The sequence below is a fragment of the Nansenia antarctica genome (assembly GCF_963989245.1).
Source record: "Nansenia antarctica genome assembly, chromosome: 1".
NCBI lineage: Eukaryota > Metazoa > Chordata > Actinopteri > Argentiniformes > Microstomatidae > Nansenia > Nansenia antarctica.
This window is the reverse complement of record NC_137674.1, coordinates 107088630-107106754: the sequence shown is the minus strand read 5'-3', so window position 1 is coordinate 107106754 and position 18125 is coordinate 107088630. Positions and strand designations below refer to the sequence as shown.

Genomic DNA, 18125 nt, shown 5'->3' with positions numbered 1-18125 from the left:
GAGGCAAACAACAAGACTTTACCGTGCGTACTCAGACCGTTAGGTGCTCTGCTGAAGCCTGCACAAAACTTGCTTGTTCTTCTGTCGGAAAAAACGGAAGAAAAATAGCGGACGAGCCCCCATTTGTCACTAACTCGGCTCAGAGCTTAGAGCTTATTCCAAAGTGCTTTACAACGGCCTCTCATTCACCCATTCACACACACATTCACACACCAATGGCGGCAAGCTACCATGCAAGGCGCCGGCCCGCTCATCAGGAGGCAATTTGGGGTTCAGTGTCTTGCCCAAGGACACCTCGACATGTGGCCAGCCGGGGCTCGAACCGCCCATTTGCTGACCTTGGATCATTAGACGCCGGCTCTACCTCCTGCGCCACAGCTGCCCCCAGCGGGTGGTTAGCAAACTAGCCCGCTCCTGTAACCCAGATGGCTTCCGTTTACGGCTCTGCAGCCAATCATAATGTGTAACTATCACAGCCAATCATACTGTGATATGTCATCTGTAGTGGCAGCACCCCGTCCTACTTCTGTACCTACACCGGTGGATGTTCCTGGTCCCTTCTCGCAGGTACCAGGGTGTGCTGGATGCACCATACCATGAATATTATAAACCCAAACCTCTTCACCATAAAGCTGGCCAACAAGGTATTTTAGCAAGTGTGTTAGCAAGGTCATTCATCATCTCCATACAATATTTTGGACTTTTGGACCAAAATGTACACATTTACTGACAAAAGCATGAAGTTGTCATGATAAGATCTGAGGCTTTAGCATTAGCACACCTCTCAGCACAACTGGACCTGTACAAGAATTGGCGTAGTTCTGTGGCTTTCCACCTACGTCGTTCAGCCAGTGACCGTGGCCTTCGAGCAGCAAACCCACTGGGAAATGTAATTTCTCAGAGCAAGAAGTCTGAAATCTGAAATCATGGGAGCTGGACTAAATTAAATGCGACACTGCGAGGGCCCAGTGGTGCTGATCCACAAATCTAAGAGACGTCTCATTACACCCAGGTGACAGACCAGGTGCGTATAATCGTAGGGGAAGCGAGCGACCATGTCAATGAACGCCAACATCTGCAACAGGTGAGTGATGGATGTGGTGGTGGTGTTGTTCATCTCCTGCTTGGCTAAAGCTCATCAGTTCTGTGCCTTGCATGGACCTCAGGAAATATTATTTTTATATAAAAATAGATAGATTCATAGATTCATAGATAGATTAATTTTAATTAATTAATTTAGCCATTTAGCAGACGCTTTTAATCCAAAGCGATTTACAATTACGAATTACAGGGACATTCCCCTGGAGTAACTGAGGGCTAAGTGCCTTACTCAAGGGCACACTAGTAGTGGTGTGGTTTCAGGCAGGATTTGAACTCATAACCTTCCGATCACAAGTCCAACTCACTATCCACTAGACTAGACCACCACTACCCCTTCATAGATAGATTCATAGATAAATAGATTCATAGATAGATAGATTCATAGATTCATAGATAGATAGATAGATAGTGTGCTTAATGTTTAAAGAGCCTAAATAGTATAAAAAATAAATTTAGAGTGGAACTTTGAGAGGGATCACTCAGTACACATTTTAAAGTTGGATTGAGTTTAGAGTCAAGCTTAAAAGATGAAATGGTGAAATGAAATGATAGCATTTTAAAATGTATCATAGAAACCCAATGATCTTGCTGATGCAAGCCCACTAACTAAGTGAAAGTCAAATAAGCAGGCCTAGCTGCAATATCGTTGGAGTTGCTGAAATAAGTTGGAGTTGCTGATGCAAGCCCACTAATAAATAAATCAAGGATATGACAAAAGCAGTATAATATGAACATTTTATATACAAATTAATTTTTTAAAAAGAATTAAAAATAGTAATATAATACTTTATAGGTATATATATATTTATATTTACTACAATGATAATATAATATAAACTGAATATAATAATAATAATAATAATAATAATAATATTTCTATAATTATACTACTGGATTTGATTCCCCAATCAATTGTAATGTATGAAATCTATTTTATCTATTTAATATTAATAATTGTAATCTCTCTCTCTCTCTCTCTCTCTCTCTCTCTCTCTCTCTCTCTCTCTCTCTCTCTCTCTCTCTCTCTCTCTCTCTCTCTCTCTCTCTCTCTCTCTCTCTCTCTCTCTCTCTCTCTCTCTCTCTCTCTCTCTCTCTCTCTCTCTCTCTCTCTCTCTCTCTCTCTCTCTCTCTCTCTCTCTCTCTCTCTCTCTCTCTCTCTCTCTCTCTCTCTCTCTCTCTCTCTCTCTCTCTCTCTCTCTCTCTCTCTCTCTCTCTCTCTCTCTCTCTCTCTCTCTCTCTCTCTCTCTCTCTCTCTCTCTCTCTCTCTCTCTCTCTCTCTCTCTCTCTCTCTCTCTCTCTCTCTCTGAGGAAGTCGCTCTCTACTTCTCTACCTCCCAGTACTGTCTGTGAGCCAGAAGGTGGACGTTGGACTAAAGATGCTCAAGGTTCCACCTCACACCGTACGCTGCGATTCCCCTGACAGGCTACAGGAAAACACAATATACATCAAATATTCAAATGTCATTTCTCTGAGCATGAAAAAGGCATGAATCTTTCACTGCAGTATGTGTGTGTGTGTGTGTGTGTGTGTGTGTGTGTACATGCGTGTGTGTATGTGTGTGTGTGTGTGTGTGTGTGTGTGTGTGTGTGTGTGCATGCGTGTGTACATGTGTGTGTGTGTGTGTGTGTGTGTGTGTGTGTGTGTGCCTGTGTGTGTGTGCGCGCGCACGCGTGTGCGCGTGTGTGTGTGTCCGTCCAGGTGGTGACGAAGGACTTTGTGAGCACAGAGCCAAACTTTGGTGTGCCTCTACCGTGTTGAAACCGTGGCCCTGTGCCGTATGGCTCTGTCTGGGGTGACGGCTGTGCTACAGGCCCTGGTACAGGTGGTACAGGCCCTGGTACAGGTGGCAGACAGAGATGTGCTGGCCCACCGCACCTTCACTCACATCCTGCTGGACAGGAAGAGGATGGCCCCAGGAGGTCCAGGTGTCCTAGGGTGCATCTCTATAATGTACAGTGGCTTTTTACATTGTATTTCATGACAGCAATCATAGAGAGGTACAGGATAGGTAAATACTGTAGGAAAGTACATTGATTGTGCGACTGATCAACCCCAAAACAATGAGATTCAGTAGGGATTCACCCACTTCACCCACTTGCCACCATTCACACAGAAACATGGCTTCTTTTGGGGGGTTGTCAAGTAAAATATAGATATAAAGATGTTTATAAGTTTGTTTTTTTATTGTTTGCGTGTTTGAGAAAATATAATCGTGATACACAGTCATGCAAAACCACCTCAATCAGACTAGGGATTTTAGAAACAGGAGATAATATAGTTTTTGCACTGGGGCCAAGCAATAGAAATACTGTAGAGGGAATCATCCTTGATTCCTTGTCCGGAAATACTCCTATACCGCCCTCGGGAGCGGCCGCCCAATATGCCGCTCCCCGTGTGTGCCCCTGCCATATCCGGATCTGGCGAGCTGGGATTCGATCCCAGTCCCCGGTGGGCAGCTTGCACTAGTGGCCAGTGCTTAGACCGCTACACCACCGCGGGGCACACTCAACTGTTCTACAAATTAAAGTGAAATCACTCCACAAGTGAAATGCACAACAAAAACACACAATGAAATACTTTATAAATACCATAATATAGCCTGCCATCTAAATACTGATATTGAAATACTCAAATATAAAAGACTTCACTCTTTTCGCTTTTATTTATTTGTCCAATAGATCTTCAGTAGATCTGGATGTTATACTGCAGTACCTCTGCGGATACTGGTCTGGTACTGGTCTGGGTACTGGTCTGGTAGTGGTCTGGTAGTGGTCTGGTACTGGTCTGGTACAGGTCTGGTCTGGTACTGGTCTGGTACTGGTCTGGTACTGGTCTGGGTACTGGCCTGTGTTCAGCGTTTCTTGGGCTTGTTGGACTGTTTGGGGCTGGACTCAGGTTTCTGACTCAGGACTTTGGGTTCGGGGGTGGCCACCTCCTTCGGGGCCACTACAGACTTCTTGCTCTTGCTCACTGTAATACAGATGTCTGGGTGTGAGTGTCCACATTCAAACAGTCACTGGTTGCCTTATAAGAGGAGAATGTGGAGTAAAATCACATGGTACTGAGTATGAATACTCATGCTTTCTCTTCCAGGCCTACTGTGGGGTTCACAGTTTGTCAGTCGCTGGCTTTAACACTAGAACAGCCGTGCCTATGTTACCAACTATAAGAGCCGCCTTGAGGGTCAAATGACCATAGTCTTTAGAAAACGAAAAGAAGCTTATTTTCTTGTATCGGTGGTGTGTTATGGTGTTGGTCTGTGGTGTGTTATGGTGTGTTATGGTGTGTTATGATGTGGGTCTGTGGTGGAGGTAGCTGACCTTTGACCTCCAGACTGGGCCGGTCCTGTAGCTGTCTCTCCAGGTCCTGGATCTTCTCCAGCGCTGCCTGGAGGGCCTCCTCTGCCTTCAGGGCCCTGACCTCTGAACTCTGGGCACGGACCTCCACCCCACTGAGGAACATGCACGAGCACACACACACACACACACACACACACACACACACACACACACACACACACACACTCGGTATGGGAACTGCACTGGCCAAAATCGCTAAAACTTTAAACGCTGCAAAGTTAGTGCGGACAGCTTAGAGGATCAGCGGATGTGAGCTTCCCTCCATCCAGGACACCTACAAGGACCGGGGTGTCAGAAAGGCCCTCAGGATTATTAGGGACAGAGGCCACCACAACCAGTAACTGCTCAAGCTACTGTTGTCAGGGAAACGGTACCGAAGCCTCGGGGCTAAAACCCAGAGGATGTCAAACAGCTATTTCCCCCAAGCAATCAGGCTCCTGGAGGAAACACAGACTGTCTCCCCCAAACCAACCACACGCACGCTTCACAAATAAACTATATTATATGACTACTGATTACTTGTCCACTTACCTGAATACTTCACCACTTGTACTGTGTTATACTGCATTTCCTCTCATTGTACTTTGCACAGTATTTTTCACTATTGACTACACTGTACATTGTATCTTGATGCTGCAATGCCAATGTTGAGGAACCAAAGCTAAAGAATTGTACTGTGTGCACTGGGATGTAATAAACGGGTACACACATATAGTCTTGAAATCGTACATGTAACCAAATGTGAAGTACTATGATAATAATCTTATAACAACGGATAGACCCGGCCCATTGTCTCTATTGGTCAGTTTGCGTTCCAGCCGTGCCGATATCCATGACATGCGCACGGCTAAATGGAATGTTGACACATCTTTTCATATTACTCCGGGTTTGTATACAGTATATTACCATTATCTAAGTTACATTCTTACCGTTGCTTAGCAACCAATAAACAACAGTTCAGCGGAAGAATAGACTTACAATAAAACATAGTTCCATTAAAATACATTAATTAAAAGTTTGTCTTGTCTTTCTTTTGTGAAATATTGATAGATAAATGGTGGTAGCCGTTGTATAAAAGCGTTATGGAACGAGAAGCCGTGGAATATCGTGGATATACCACGGCTTCTCGTTCCATAACGCTTAATTAGATCAACAAAAACAAACAGACATACTGTATAAAAAATGTATAAAAGTAATAACTCACAGTAACTCTGCCTGCAGGACGCCCACTGTGGCCAGGGCATCAAAGGACTTGTGAGCGCCGTCGGTGTCTGGACTCACAACCATCTCCTCCGTCTGACACAACAAACACACAACCATCTCCTCAGTCTGACACAACAAACACACAACCATCTCCTCAGTCTGACACAACAAACACACAACCATCTCCTCAGTCTGACACAACAAACACACAACCATCTCCTCCGTCTGACACAACGAACACAGAGAAAGAGTTTCTTTCTTTTTAAAAAAAATATGTTTTATGTGTATTTCTGCTTTACTGTGATAGAGACACTAGAGATTGATGACAGGAAGGATGGGTGAGAGAGAGGAGGGATGACATGCAGGACATGTCGATGGGCCGGAATCGAACCAGGGACCGTGCGATGTTATGGCACCTTAATGTGCTACACCACTTATGCGCCAACACAGAACAGTGTTACTGTATAATTGTCTCAGTCTTGGTAGTGCTACAGCATCAACTTTGTTAATTATCAATGACATGAGGGACTAGGGACTAGTAGTGTGGGTGTGGGTGTGTGCGTGTGTGGGTGTGGGTGTGTGGGTGTGCGTGTGTGTTTATCATTCTGTCTTCCTTAGCTTTGAACTTGACATGATAGGACATGATATCCTGTACAGTAACAACATAATACATCTGGTAGCACTGATTATTGTGTCATTATTATCACTTTCTTTACCATGTGAAGTTTTACAATCCTCATTTCACTAAGTAAACTCACTGGTTATTTCTGTACCATAGAATAAAGTGCAATCTATATTTTACATGTGAACATCTGTGTCTACACACGGAACAATGCACCCACCCCGTCCAGCTGTATAGTCTCCTCTCCCAGGGTTCTCTCAATGATGTTACCGTCAGGACCAATCAACATCAAGCTAGAGCCTCCCTGCGGGTCTCCCCCCATGGCCTCTTCAAGGCCCTCTGTCTCCCCCTGCAGGAGAAAAGACGCATTGCGCTGTGATGAAGTGTTCATGTCGTTTGTTAGGAAAGAATTGTAGGAAATAAATGAGTGGTGCTGGTTTGATTGGTGCTGGTGCCAAATGAAGAGCGTTGACGATGGTGTTGAAAATGTCAGCGTTAAAGTTTTAGTAAACGCTATTCACCTATTCGCTATTAGGTCATGTGGGGGTGTACATGGACGTGTTGGTTGTTTCCACACTACAAAGATAATCAGATTGTCTGAATTAGAATTCCTTGTTGAACGCTACTCAGGTCATTGACATTGACGTACACTAGAACAGCCGTGCCTATTTTACCTACTATAAGAGCCGCCTCAGGGGTCAAATGACCATAGTTTTTATAATGGAAAGCTGCTATTTACACACAACGACCACTAGTTGACCATCTTGTATATTAGCCTGCCTCCTACACAGAAAAACTGCAAAATAGCTTTATACTTGCTTATCCGGATACTGGGTGGTACAACGCACATATCTAGGAAAAGTCATGAAAGGAGGGTCCTGAAATTGTATTTGTATGAAATTGTATGAAATTGTGCAAAGATGTGAGAAAAAAGAAAAATACTCACAGGGTTAAATGACTCTACCTATGGCTGTTCTAGTGTTAAAACCTCTGTTTCATCATTCTGTTTGATATCTAAAGTATATACTGTAGTGATCGGCTAATCTCCGTCAATCAGTAGGCTACTCACTGATTGGCTAATCTCCGGCCATGGCACCTGAGCCTCAGCTTCCACCTCCTCCTTCTCCAACACCTCTTGAGAAATCACTGTGGTCCCCTAAAAACAGGGTCAGGTTGATCATTATTAATCTGATCTCAGAACCCAGAATCTCATCTCTCGATTGAGATTATCGGGGCGCAGGAAGTAATAAACTCGGGACAAATCTCCACCCCCCCTAAAGTTTTTCCGCTTGCAATGCCTCTCCCGTTCTGCCCTTCCGTAAATCTAGGATATTTACAACATGACTTGTGTGGATTGCGCAACATTTACATGGAGCATGTTTTTGATGCCATTATTTTAGCAGGTGAATAGTGTGCATTAAACTCCCTCTTTGAAAATAAATCTGATTGAAATCCCGGGCCTCCATTTGTAGCACATACTAGGCTCCTCTCTATTCGTAAAATTTGTACAAATGTGTAAAAAAAAAAACACAACATGGTATTCAATATTCACATGTATATATATATATATATATATATATATATATATATATATATATATATATATATATATATAATAACATTTCATATAATATAATAAAATATCTTGGTGTCCTCACTAGGGCTTGCAGGCTGGTCACTGCAGAGGGAAGGATGTGGGGGACAGTGGGGACCGTGTTCATGGTGACACGCAGCTCCACAGGACTTCCTCTCATGTCTGACAGCAGAATCTGACAGGCGTCCACCCAGTCAGCACACTCCCTCTGATAGGAGGCACACGCATGTGCAAACATACACACAGACACACAGACAGACAGACACACAGACAGACAGACAGACAGACACACAGACACACAGACAGACACACAGACAGACAGACAGACAGGCACACAGACAGACACACAGACAGACACACAGACAGACACACAGACAGACAGACAGACAGACAGACATAGACACATACACACAGACAGACAGACACACAGACAGACAGACAGACACACAGACATACACACAGACACACATAGACACAGACAGCCAGACAGACACACAGACATAAACACACACAGAGGCACATGTAAAGAAATGGTGTGTGAGATCACAGACAGGGCAGCTTTATGTGGGGGCAGGTGGGATGGGGAGGGGGTTTTTGTTTTTTTTAAAAATATTTAAGTAAAATATTGTTTTATTGTCCATTGTATGATTTCCATTTGTCTCCTTCAACAAAAAAACATTAATGTGGAACAATCACAGACTGGACTTAAGCCTATAGTCCTGGACTAAATCACACTTTCAATGTTACAAAAACCTCCATTGAAGATGCTTTTTAGTCTGGGATTAAATACTTATTAAAGGCCTTGTCTGTTCTGTTAAACCCTGTCCCAGGAGTGTGAGAACAGGACCCCCTGTTAGCATGCTTTAAATAGCGAGGTATGGTTGGGACTTGTTAGTATGGGTGGTGGAGTACCTGCAGCTTGTGAAGCTCGTAGAGCTTGTTCACAGTGTCGTCCTGAGCCACGCTCCTCTGCATCTCCTCCTCTACGATGGTCTGGCAGGAGCTGCAGCGACAGAGAAACACTCAGCCGGGACTCGACACGTATGGGACACGTTCTAGTGTTTTGGTCTGTCTGTCGGCAACCAATCTACCTCCTCTACGCAGGAGGTAGAGCCGCCGTCTAATGATCGCAAGGTTGGCAGATCGGCGGTTCGAGCCCCGGCTGGCCACATGTCGAAGTGTCCTTGGACAAGACACTGAACTCCAATTGCTCCCAATGAGCAGGCGGGCGCCTTGCATGGTAGCTTGCCGCCATTGGTGTGTGAATGTGTGTGTGAATGGGTGAATGAGGGGCCATTGTAAAGCGCTTTGGATAAAGGCGCTATATGAGTGCAGTCCATTTACCAATCAACATGTTCAGACTTTTATTTTGAAACACGTAAAATACATTTCAACGTTGTTGAGAATCAGAACACAAACTCACTAGTCAAGCCAAAATACTGCAACAACGCAATGGATTCGGTGAGTAGTCCCCACTGCTACTTAGTTAACTCTAACACTACTATACATTGTTAGCAGGCTCACAAAACAAACTGTGTTAGTTGACTAGCGATGTGTCTTTGATTTTTCAACAACGCGGAAATGTATTCACATTTTCCGAAAGAAAAGTCTGAACATTGGAAACACTAGAACGTGTCACATATAAGGGTGGTTTCACACACAAGGCTTAAGCCTAATCCTAGACTAAAGCATCTTCTTTTTTTTTTTTTTTTTCAGATTTTATCCCTTTTTCACCCAATTTGGTAGCCAATTTAACCCAAAAGCATCCAATTATCCCCTGCCTATTGCATAGGATCCGCCGCACGACCCCGTGGCCGGCAGTCCCAGAAGAGGCCGCCAGGCAGACTAGCTGACTGGCTCCTCGAGCCCAGTACCGTTATTCCGGCGCCCAGGGGGCGGTGTTGCGCGACGGATCCTAGTCCAGAAATACTCCTATACCGCCCTCGGAAGCGGCCGCCCAATATGCCGCTTCCCGTGTGCCTCGGCCATATCTGGATCTGGCGAGCCGGGATACGAACCCCGGCCCCGGTGGGCAGCATGCACTAGTGGCCAGTGCGTAGACCGCTACACCACCGCGGGGCAGACTAAAGCATCTTCAATGGAGATTTTACATTGACATTTTTATTTAGTCCAGGCTTTGTCGGTGAACCCATACTTAAATACGACTTTGACGACTGTGACTTCAGTACGGCAGCCATTTCTGGTCAAAGCTCACACACCAGCCACAGCAGTCAGTCAAGAGAAGAAGCTGCGCTCTTATGAATTTACCATCATTGTTGCTAAAAAAAAGAAAAAAAGACTCCGGAACCTTCTCTTGCTAGGCCTAGCTAGTTTTTACCTTGTGATGTACTTGGAGAAGTACTCTAGTTTCTGGGCCAGGTTCCTGGCGTCCTCCCCGAGTTTGTCCAGAGAGACGTCCTCCGTGTCCCCGGGGTCAGGGGGGGCCGTGGGCTCCTGTTGGTCCTCTCCGTGATCAGGCACCATGGCCGGGAGCAGGGCCGCCATCCAGTGAGTCAGAGCCGTGTGGAGAGAGTTCACCTGGCAGAGAGGGGGAAATTACATTGTTGTAGTTTCATATAAAACATGCTGAGAATTGAAGTCTGTCTCTCTACATTCTGGGAAATTGAGCAATCATGGAGCACCCCCCCCCCCCTTTTCCTTCCTGGACAGAGGTGCCAATTCAGTGGCGCAGTTAACAGTCCTTTTATATTACTGCTAAATCCACTAAGAATCAATTAAATCCACAACAACATCATAATAGAGAACAGGATTATCCCCATCAGAAGATTGTTTCGTCTGTAGGCGTCTGAGTTGCTTTTTCGCAATATTAAAGCAATAAAGCAATATTGTATAGATTTTCTTGAAAGGATTTCAACAGAGTTCTCCCGGAATGCAACTTACTCTGCCATTAGACAAACTGGGCTAGACAGGGTCATATGTAGATATAAAGTAGGTAATGATACCTGATGATTATTTAAAGGTTTTGGTTTTTTATCTAACCCTAACCCTAATCTAAATCTATCTATCCCCATATGACAAGATGCAAACACAGACAATATGACAATACATGACAAAGCAATTTATAGAAAAAGACGATATGACATATGACGATATGACATATGACAATACGATAATACAATACAATCCATGCGACAATACTGTACACAATATGAAAATACACATACAATACTATAAATGATCCAATAATTCATAGCCAAAAACAAAACTATCAATATGAAAATACACAGACATGGACGATACTTAGAAACAAAATAACAGGACACACACACACACACACACACAAAATTACAAGTTGACGACACATCGTTCTGTGGATATAGGCAAGAATACCCTGAAACCAGATTAAATTACATATTGATTAATATGCACAGTACCTCCTCACACAGCCTGAGGTTCTCACAGTCAAAGAAGTTGGTTTGCGTAGCGATGAACTCCTGCAGGGTGTTGAACACATCATCGATCTCAATCCTAGAACAGACGCAGGGGAAAGTCTGATCAGATAACCCACAGGACTTCTCAATATTAACCAAACCTGACCTGAATCAAAACAGGTATTTCCAATATTTTATATATTTAAACTTCAAGTGTGCTTGATTTAGCTTGTTATTATTATTATTATTATTATTATTATTATTATTATTTGTTTATTTGATAGGGACAGCACATGTTAATGAACGTCAAGTACAAAAAATACAAAATGTAAACATGCCGGATTGTAGCAGAAATGCTAATTTACACCCGTAGTCCCTAAGCAGGAGACAGCCAAGTGGAACGAATGGAATATGGAATGGTCCCAACAGTCTAAACTTTGCATGCAAGGCAATCTAAATCAAGGTCACCTCCAATAGAGCATTTCGTGTTCTGGTACTTGTTGTAGTTGAATATAATCAAATCAAGCATTCACCATGGGTATTGAACCTAGCTCTTTTGCAGACCCTGTAATGTGTATATTTGGCTTTTTTCACTTTCTTTCTACAACTCTCTCACTTGACGTGTGGTTTCTGTTTCACCCTCTCGTTCTCGGGCTGGGTGCCGTGCACGTGCTGCAGGGCCTCCTCTGACAGCTTCATCCAACCGCCGAGGGCCTTCTCCAGCTTCAGCCAATCGCTGTAAGGCAGCGTCTCGGTGCGGCCAATCAGGGCCTTCAGCTTGGTGGCCCATAACTCCATCGCCCCGGCCAGGGACATCAGTTGCTTTTGTATTCCTGAAAGCGCCAAAGCACTCAAATAGTCAAAGATAAATGTACAATGGAGTAACAGGGTAGTGTTTTGGTGGGATTTCAAGGTGTGAGAGATTTGCTTTGGTTGAGGCAAAACTCTCCCTGTCTCTCCCTCACCCCTCTCCCCATCTCTCCCTCACCCCTCTCTCTATCTCTCCCTCACCCCTCTCCCTATCTCTCCCTCACCCCTCTCCCCATCTCTCCCTCACCCCATCTCTCCCTCACCCCTCTCCCCATCTCTCCCTCACCCCTCTCCCTATCTCTCCCTCACCCCTCTCCCCATCTCTCCCTCTCCCCATCTCTCCCTCACCCCTCTCCCCATCTCTCCCTCACCCCTCTCCCTATCTCTCCCTCACCCCTCTCCCCATCTCTCCCTCACCCCATCTCTCCCTCACCCCTCTCCCCATCTCTCCCTCACCCCTCTCCCCATCTCTCCCTCACCACTCTCCCCATCTCTCTCTCACCCCTCTCCCCATCTCTCCCTCACCCCTCTCCCCATCTCTCCCTCACCCCTCTCCCCATCTCTCCCTCACCCCTCTCCCCATCTCTCCCTCACCCCTCTCCCCATCTCTCCCTCACCCCTCTCCCCATCTCTCCCTCACCCCATCTCTCCCTCACCCCTCTCCCCATCTCTCCCTCACCCCTCTCCCCATCTCTCCCTCACCACTCTCCCCATCTCTCTCTCACCCCTCTCCCCATCTCTCCCTCACCCCTCTCCCCATCTCTCCCTCACCCCTCTCCCCATCTCTCCCTCACCCCTCTCCCCATCCCTCCCTCACCCCTCTCCCCATCTCTCCCTCATCCCTCTCCCTCACCACTCTCCCCATCCCTCCCTCACCCCTCTCCCCGTCTCTCCCTCACCCCTCTCCCCATCTCTCCCTCTCCCCATCTCTCCCTCACCCCTCTCCTCATCTCTCCCTCACCTCTCTCCCCATCTCTCCCTCACCCCTCTACCCATCTCTCCCTCACCCCATCTCTCCCTCACCCCTCTCCCCATCTCTCCCTCACCCCTCTCCCCATCTCTCCCTCACCCCATCACCCCTCTCCCCTCTCCCTCACCCCTCTCCCCGTCTCTCCCTCACCACTCTCCCCGTGGATGCGGGTGCCCAGCTGCGTGTGGAGCTCAGACACAACGTGGCCCAGGTCCCTCATGGCCTCCTGGCCTCTAGGGGGCGCTCCGCCAGGCTCTGGGTGTCTCCTGAAGAGCTGCAGGCCCACCTCCACCCAGGCCTCCAGTAGCCCACCCAGCTTGATGAGGGTCTGCTGGCAGGAGAGGAGGTCGGCGCCTCCGTATCGCTCACACTCTTTGGTCAACACCTGCCGGAAGAGGGGATGGGGGGAGGAGGGTGTGGAGGGAGGCGGGGGTGGGGGGAGTTTAGACACAATGCAGATTATATGTGGAGATATTAGATGTGTACAATGTAGAGATTAGAACTATATGCTTACACACGCATAGCCGCATGCACGTTCGCGGCGCGCGCACACACACACACACACACACACACGCACATCATCATTATCACAAAAGAGACATGAATACAGTAACAGTAGAAAACAGGTGCGGTAGAATAGATTCTCACATTTGACCACTGTTTCAAATCTGTAAAAAGCTGCTCCTCTGAAACCTTCTCGAATTTTGGATGCGGACTCCTTGAAACAATAAACAACAACAAAAATAAAAAATACATACAGTAGTGATATAAACGCAGTGCTTGGAGAACAGTTCAGCCATGGCAGTCTGAAGCATACTTAAAGGTAGACTCAGAGATATGAAGTAGCCGGGTGGTGTTCGGCAGCGATAACTAGCCTAGCTGAGGACATTCACTCGCTATAAAGTTCTGGAATCATATGTGAGTGAAACATATTTGCTTGGGTGAATCTGGATCATCTCTGAAGGCAGGCATTCACTTCCTGCGGTAAATTCATTTCACTAAGTCTACGTTTAGGTAGGTCTGGCATAGCTTTGTAGAGTTCCAACATGTTTATGGACCTTACTTTGTCTGTGGGTAAAAACACAGAGAATCTTTGCTGTATTACACCACCAATGCTTGGCAGCTACAAAAAAACAACACCCCTGTGTGTAAAACACACCACCGTATATTGCACTTATTGGACAGATACAGTAAAGACAGACAGGAAAGTAAGGAAAAGAAGGGAGAGAGGGCATGTCATCCGGTCCATGCCCTGCTTCGAACCCATGCCAACATGGGCATACAGTATGTGTGCACTGTAGACCGCAGTGCTAGACCACTGGCCCCCCCCAGGCCACATGTTGCACATACTTGATGTTGGAGCCACAGAAGGCGTGCCACTTGACGACGCCAGCCTGGACGACCCTGATCTCCTCCTGCGTGGCGCGCTCCGCCTCCCCCAGGCGCTGCATGAACACCGTCAACCTGTCCTTCCACTGGTCCGTCAGCTGCATGACGCGACTCAGGTCCTCAGAGTCCTGCAGTCAGGACGACAATGGATAGTTTTTTTTGGGGGGGGGGGGTTTCTGAGTGGGGCAGTCCCACTCATATTTTTCTTTTTATTGATAGAGACAGTAGAGATTTTGACAGGAAGGATGGGTGAGAGAGAGAGAGAAGGGATGACATGCAGGATGAATGAATGGTCTTTATTGTCATTGCTACAGTACAGGTACCAAACAACGAAATGTCCGTGGCCGGAATCGAACCGGGAACCCTGCGGCTACATGGTCGACACTTAACCCATTACGCCACCTAAGTGCCCCAGTTGTTTTTTCAGAGTGGGGCAGTCCCACTCATATTTTTCATTTTATTGGATAGAAATAGTGAAGGTAGACAGGAAAGTAAGGAGGAGACGACATGTCAGCAGGACATGGGCCGGATTCAAACGCATGCCGACATGGGCATAATGTGTGCAGTGTAGACCGTGGTGCTAGACCACTGGACCCCCCCAGGCCACAACGACGGATAGTTGACTTCACAAAAGTCCTCTGTGGCTTGGTTGGTAGCAGTGGAGCCCCTAGACTTTTGGGGGCCCTAAGCAAACAACATTATGGAGGCCCCTGGTAAGGGTCTTAGGCGGGTGACGATGTGGACATTTTAAAATGTATTTATTTCCCTGACACTAAAATATAATACGGTTTTACGAAGTTCGCGCATATGCGCGCTCGTGTGTGTGTAAGTAAAAAAACTGTCTGAAAGACTAGCGTCTCTTTTACAAAGGAGCCCTGGCCAAGACAGCCACAATACAACAATTACATTTGACATAATAAAAGCACATAAAAACATGCAAAGCACATTACATAAAAACAGTAAAAACAGTAGAAACAGTAAAAACAGTACATGACCACAGGTACAGTAGCACACCTAGTACACATTGCGACATACTGGACCACAAGTAGCATACAAATTACATGCAACATGGAGCATGTAAATGATATTTATATAACGTACTTTTCATCTCAGCGGATTGTTTGGCGCGTCATACAATTACCAGCCAGACCCTGGTTGCGCCTCTCAGCGACTTTTTACTTTTGGCTCTATCTATCTATCTCGCTACAGGTGTCATATAACCCTAACCCATATCCTGTCATATAAAAGTACCTTATTGAATCTCCAGGTAATGTATTTCTGACATCCATCACTTTTGCTGTCGTTAAGATACTTTATTTTTCTGTTTTGGTAGTCTGTCCAATGTGACAATTGCCCTCCTCCACCGGCCCTAGTTTTGGATCTAGCTTGCTGTTCATTATTTTCATGATAAAACGTCATAACATCTTCATATACACCATACAGTAGACACTGAACAGTAGACATAAGACATGTTCATAAATGTTTATCTTATATGTGTATATGTTTGTGAATATATTTTCTGTTTTTTTGCACCTTCGGAAGAGCCACTACAATTTCATTGTATAGGCAACTGTACAACGACAATAAAGTCTATTCTATTCTATTCTATACAGGATAAATACTGATTAACAGTAGGCTACTTTGGCAAATGCCCATTGAACAGATTTATGTATTATCCTATCTTAAGAAAACTAATGTAACACTCCCATCTGTAAAAAATAAAATAAAAAAGAAATAAAATTTTGAATAAAAAATTGGAGGCCCTTTTTGTTTGGTGGCCCCAAGCAATTGCCTTGGTTGCCTCTATGGACGGGGCGCCTCTGGTTGGTAGGGTATGGCACTAACAACGCTTAGGGCCCAAATTACACCGGCTGCGTCAACCTTACCTTACCTTACCTCAGCGGCACGTGTGAGTCTAGGCGCTCTTCTTAACAAGTTCGAGCAGCCCCAGCGGCTGCGTGAGAGCGCCTCACGCCTCACGCTGACTGCTGCTGCTCGCTCGCTAGAGAGTAGAAGGCTCGCCTATTCAGCGCATATTTTTCAGCGTGAGGCTGACATGAAAATGATCTACCAGCAACATATACTACAGTTTCAATGTCTATATCTGTAAATATGTTTTTGCATTTTTCACATTTGCATTTATTTATTTATTAATTATAGTCTACTAGACACACCAACATTTAAGACCGCATATATGGCCACAGACACATCGACACAGTTTGTCACAGCACCTTTATTGAACAAGACATCACAGATGACGGTGGGCTTATTGTATTTTGGCCCAAATTCCTGCCTTGTGAATACAGTCGATACAGCCGCCATACCACGACCTGACCAGCAGATGGCATTATGGAGCTGCTGTATCGAATACATCGATAGATCGACACTTTTTCCGACACAATTGTGTTGAATGTGCCAATGCGTTGGAAAGGTTCGTTTCCCCCATCACTACTCGTCGCGAATCACCTCTCATTCGCACAAAGTCGACAAGCTCGCTTGAGGTGGTTTTTGCCTTATGCGAATCACCTCTGATTCGCTGATCGCATCAAGTTTGATGGAAACAGGTCAGTCGAATAGACTCTGACGTAGCGAATTTCAACCCACTCTGCTATTCCCACAGAATAACGGAACAACATGGCTGCTAACAGTAGACGGTTTTGGACCGATGAGGAGGTCAAACAATTCCTGGACCTCGTTCGCAAAAGGAATGTGACCGCTATATTAGATGGCAAACAGCAACGAAATGCCACAATATATCAGGACTTCAGTAGTGAGATGCTCAACAGGGGAATCGACAAAGCCTGGCCCGTTTTGCGCAACAAATGGAAAAGTCTGAAGCAGAGGTACATGTCAGAGAAAAGGAGCCTGTCTCGAAGGGGTGCTGGCAGCAAAACAATCAATACATTTAAACATTTCGACGACATGGAGAGGATTCTTGGAAAGAGGCCTTTTGTGACATCTTTGGGCTCAACTATCAACAGCTCAGGTTAGTATCAAGTTATTACAGTTGATTGCAGAAGTCGCAGTGTTCAAAACTTAAAGTCACACATTGTCAAAACGCTTCATGCAATCTGCATTACTAAACATGCATCTTGGCCAAACACTTCATACATGACATGTCTCAAAAGAAGCTCGTTCAACCATACACTGACTGACAACAATGTTCACTGACTCAGATGCTTTACAGTCATTCATAACACTCTGACCTACAAAACACTAACAACAGGGAGCATTACATAGTTTGAATGGAGAATGAATATTTCATTATAATAATGGTTTGATTTATAGTAATCATAGTTGTTAATAGTTGATAATAGTTATACTATAACCATTAATAAAATAATAATTAAAAAATCACATGCTATTTGTTTACATCGTAATTTAAAGAGTCATCTTCAGCAAAGAGACAGTTCCGCCTACCAATGGTATCACATGGCTCAAGCCAACCAACGACTTCTAGCCAATCGGAGACAGAGTAGTGGGGGCGGGCCTTAAGAAGTTTGAATGAGTGGAATGTTGGCTTGGAGAGACGTTCGCTTTTAGCAGCCCGCTATCTCGCTAACTTTAGTCTATTAAAATGGAAGACAAGTTTCTCAAACCTGGCGAAGACACAGCTATATTAGAACGAGGAGTGAGGAATAGATGGCGCTGGACATGGATAAAGGAGAGGAGTAGTGACGGGAA

The 18125-nt window shown here is 45.3% G+C and overlaps 1 protein-coding gene across 1 annotated transcript in view; it reads right to left on the bottom strand.

The window, feature by feature from the left end:
* Positions 1 to 3953: 3953 nt before the first annotated feature.
* Positions 3954 to 18125, bottom strand: part of axdnd1 (axonemal dynein light chain domain containing 1) — a gene marked incomplete at both ends in the record, with an annotated part of 28531 nt that continues 14359 nt past the window's right edge. The window contains 13 exons of the mRNA XM_080529485.1: positions 3954 to 4072; positions 4423 to 4553; positions 5666 to 5757; positions 6507 to 6635; positions 7356 to 7442; positions 7945 to 8088; positions 8793 to 8883; positions 10219 to 10418; positions 11276 to 11369; positions 11889 to 12105; positions 13203 to 13437; positions 13701 to 13770; positions 14403 to 14569. Of these exons, the coding sequence (XP_080385611.1) occupies positions 3954 to 4072; positions 4423 to 4553; positions 5666 to 5757; positions 6507 to 6635; positions 7356 to 7442; positions 7945 to 8088; positions 8793 to 8883; positions 10219 to 10418; positions 11276 to 11369; positions 11889 to 12105; positions 13203 to 13437; positions 13701 to 13770; positions 14403 to 14569 (1776 nt within the window). The remainder of the gene's footprint in view (positions 4073 to 4422; positions 4554 to 5665; positions 5758 to 6506; positions 6636 to 7355; positions 7443 to 7944; positions 8089 to 8792; positions 8884 to 10218; positions 10419 to 11275; positions 11370 to 11888; positions 12106 to 13202; positions 13438 to 13700; positions 13771 to 14402; positions 14570 to 18125) is intronic.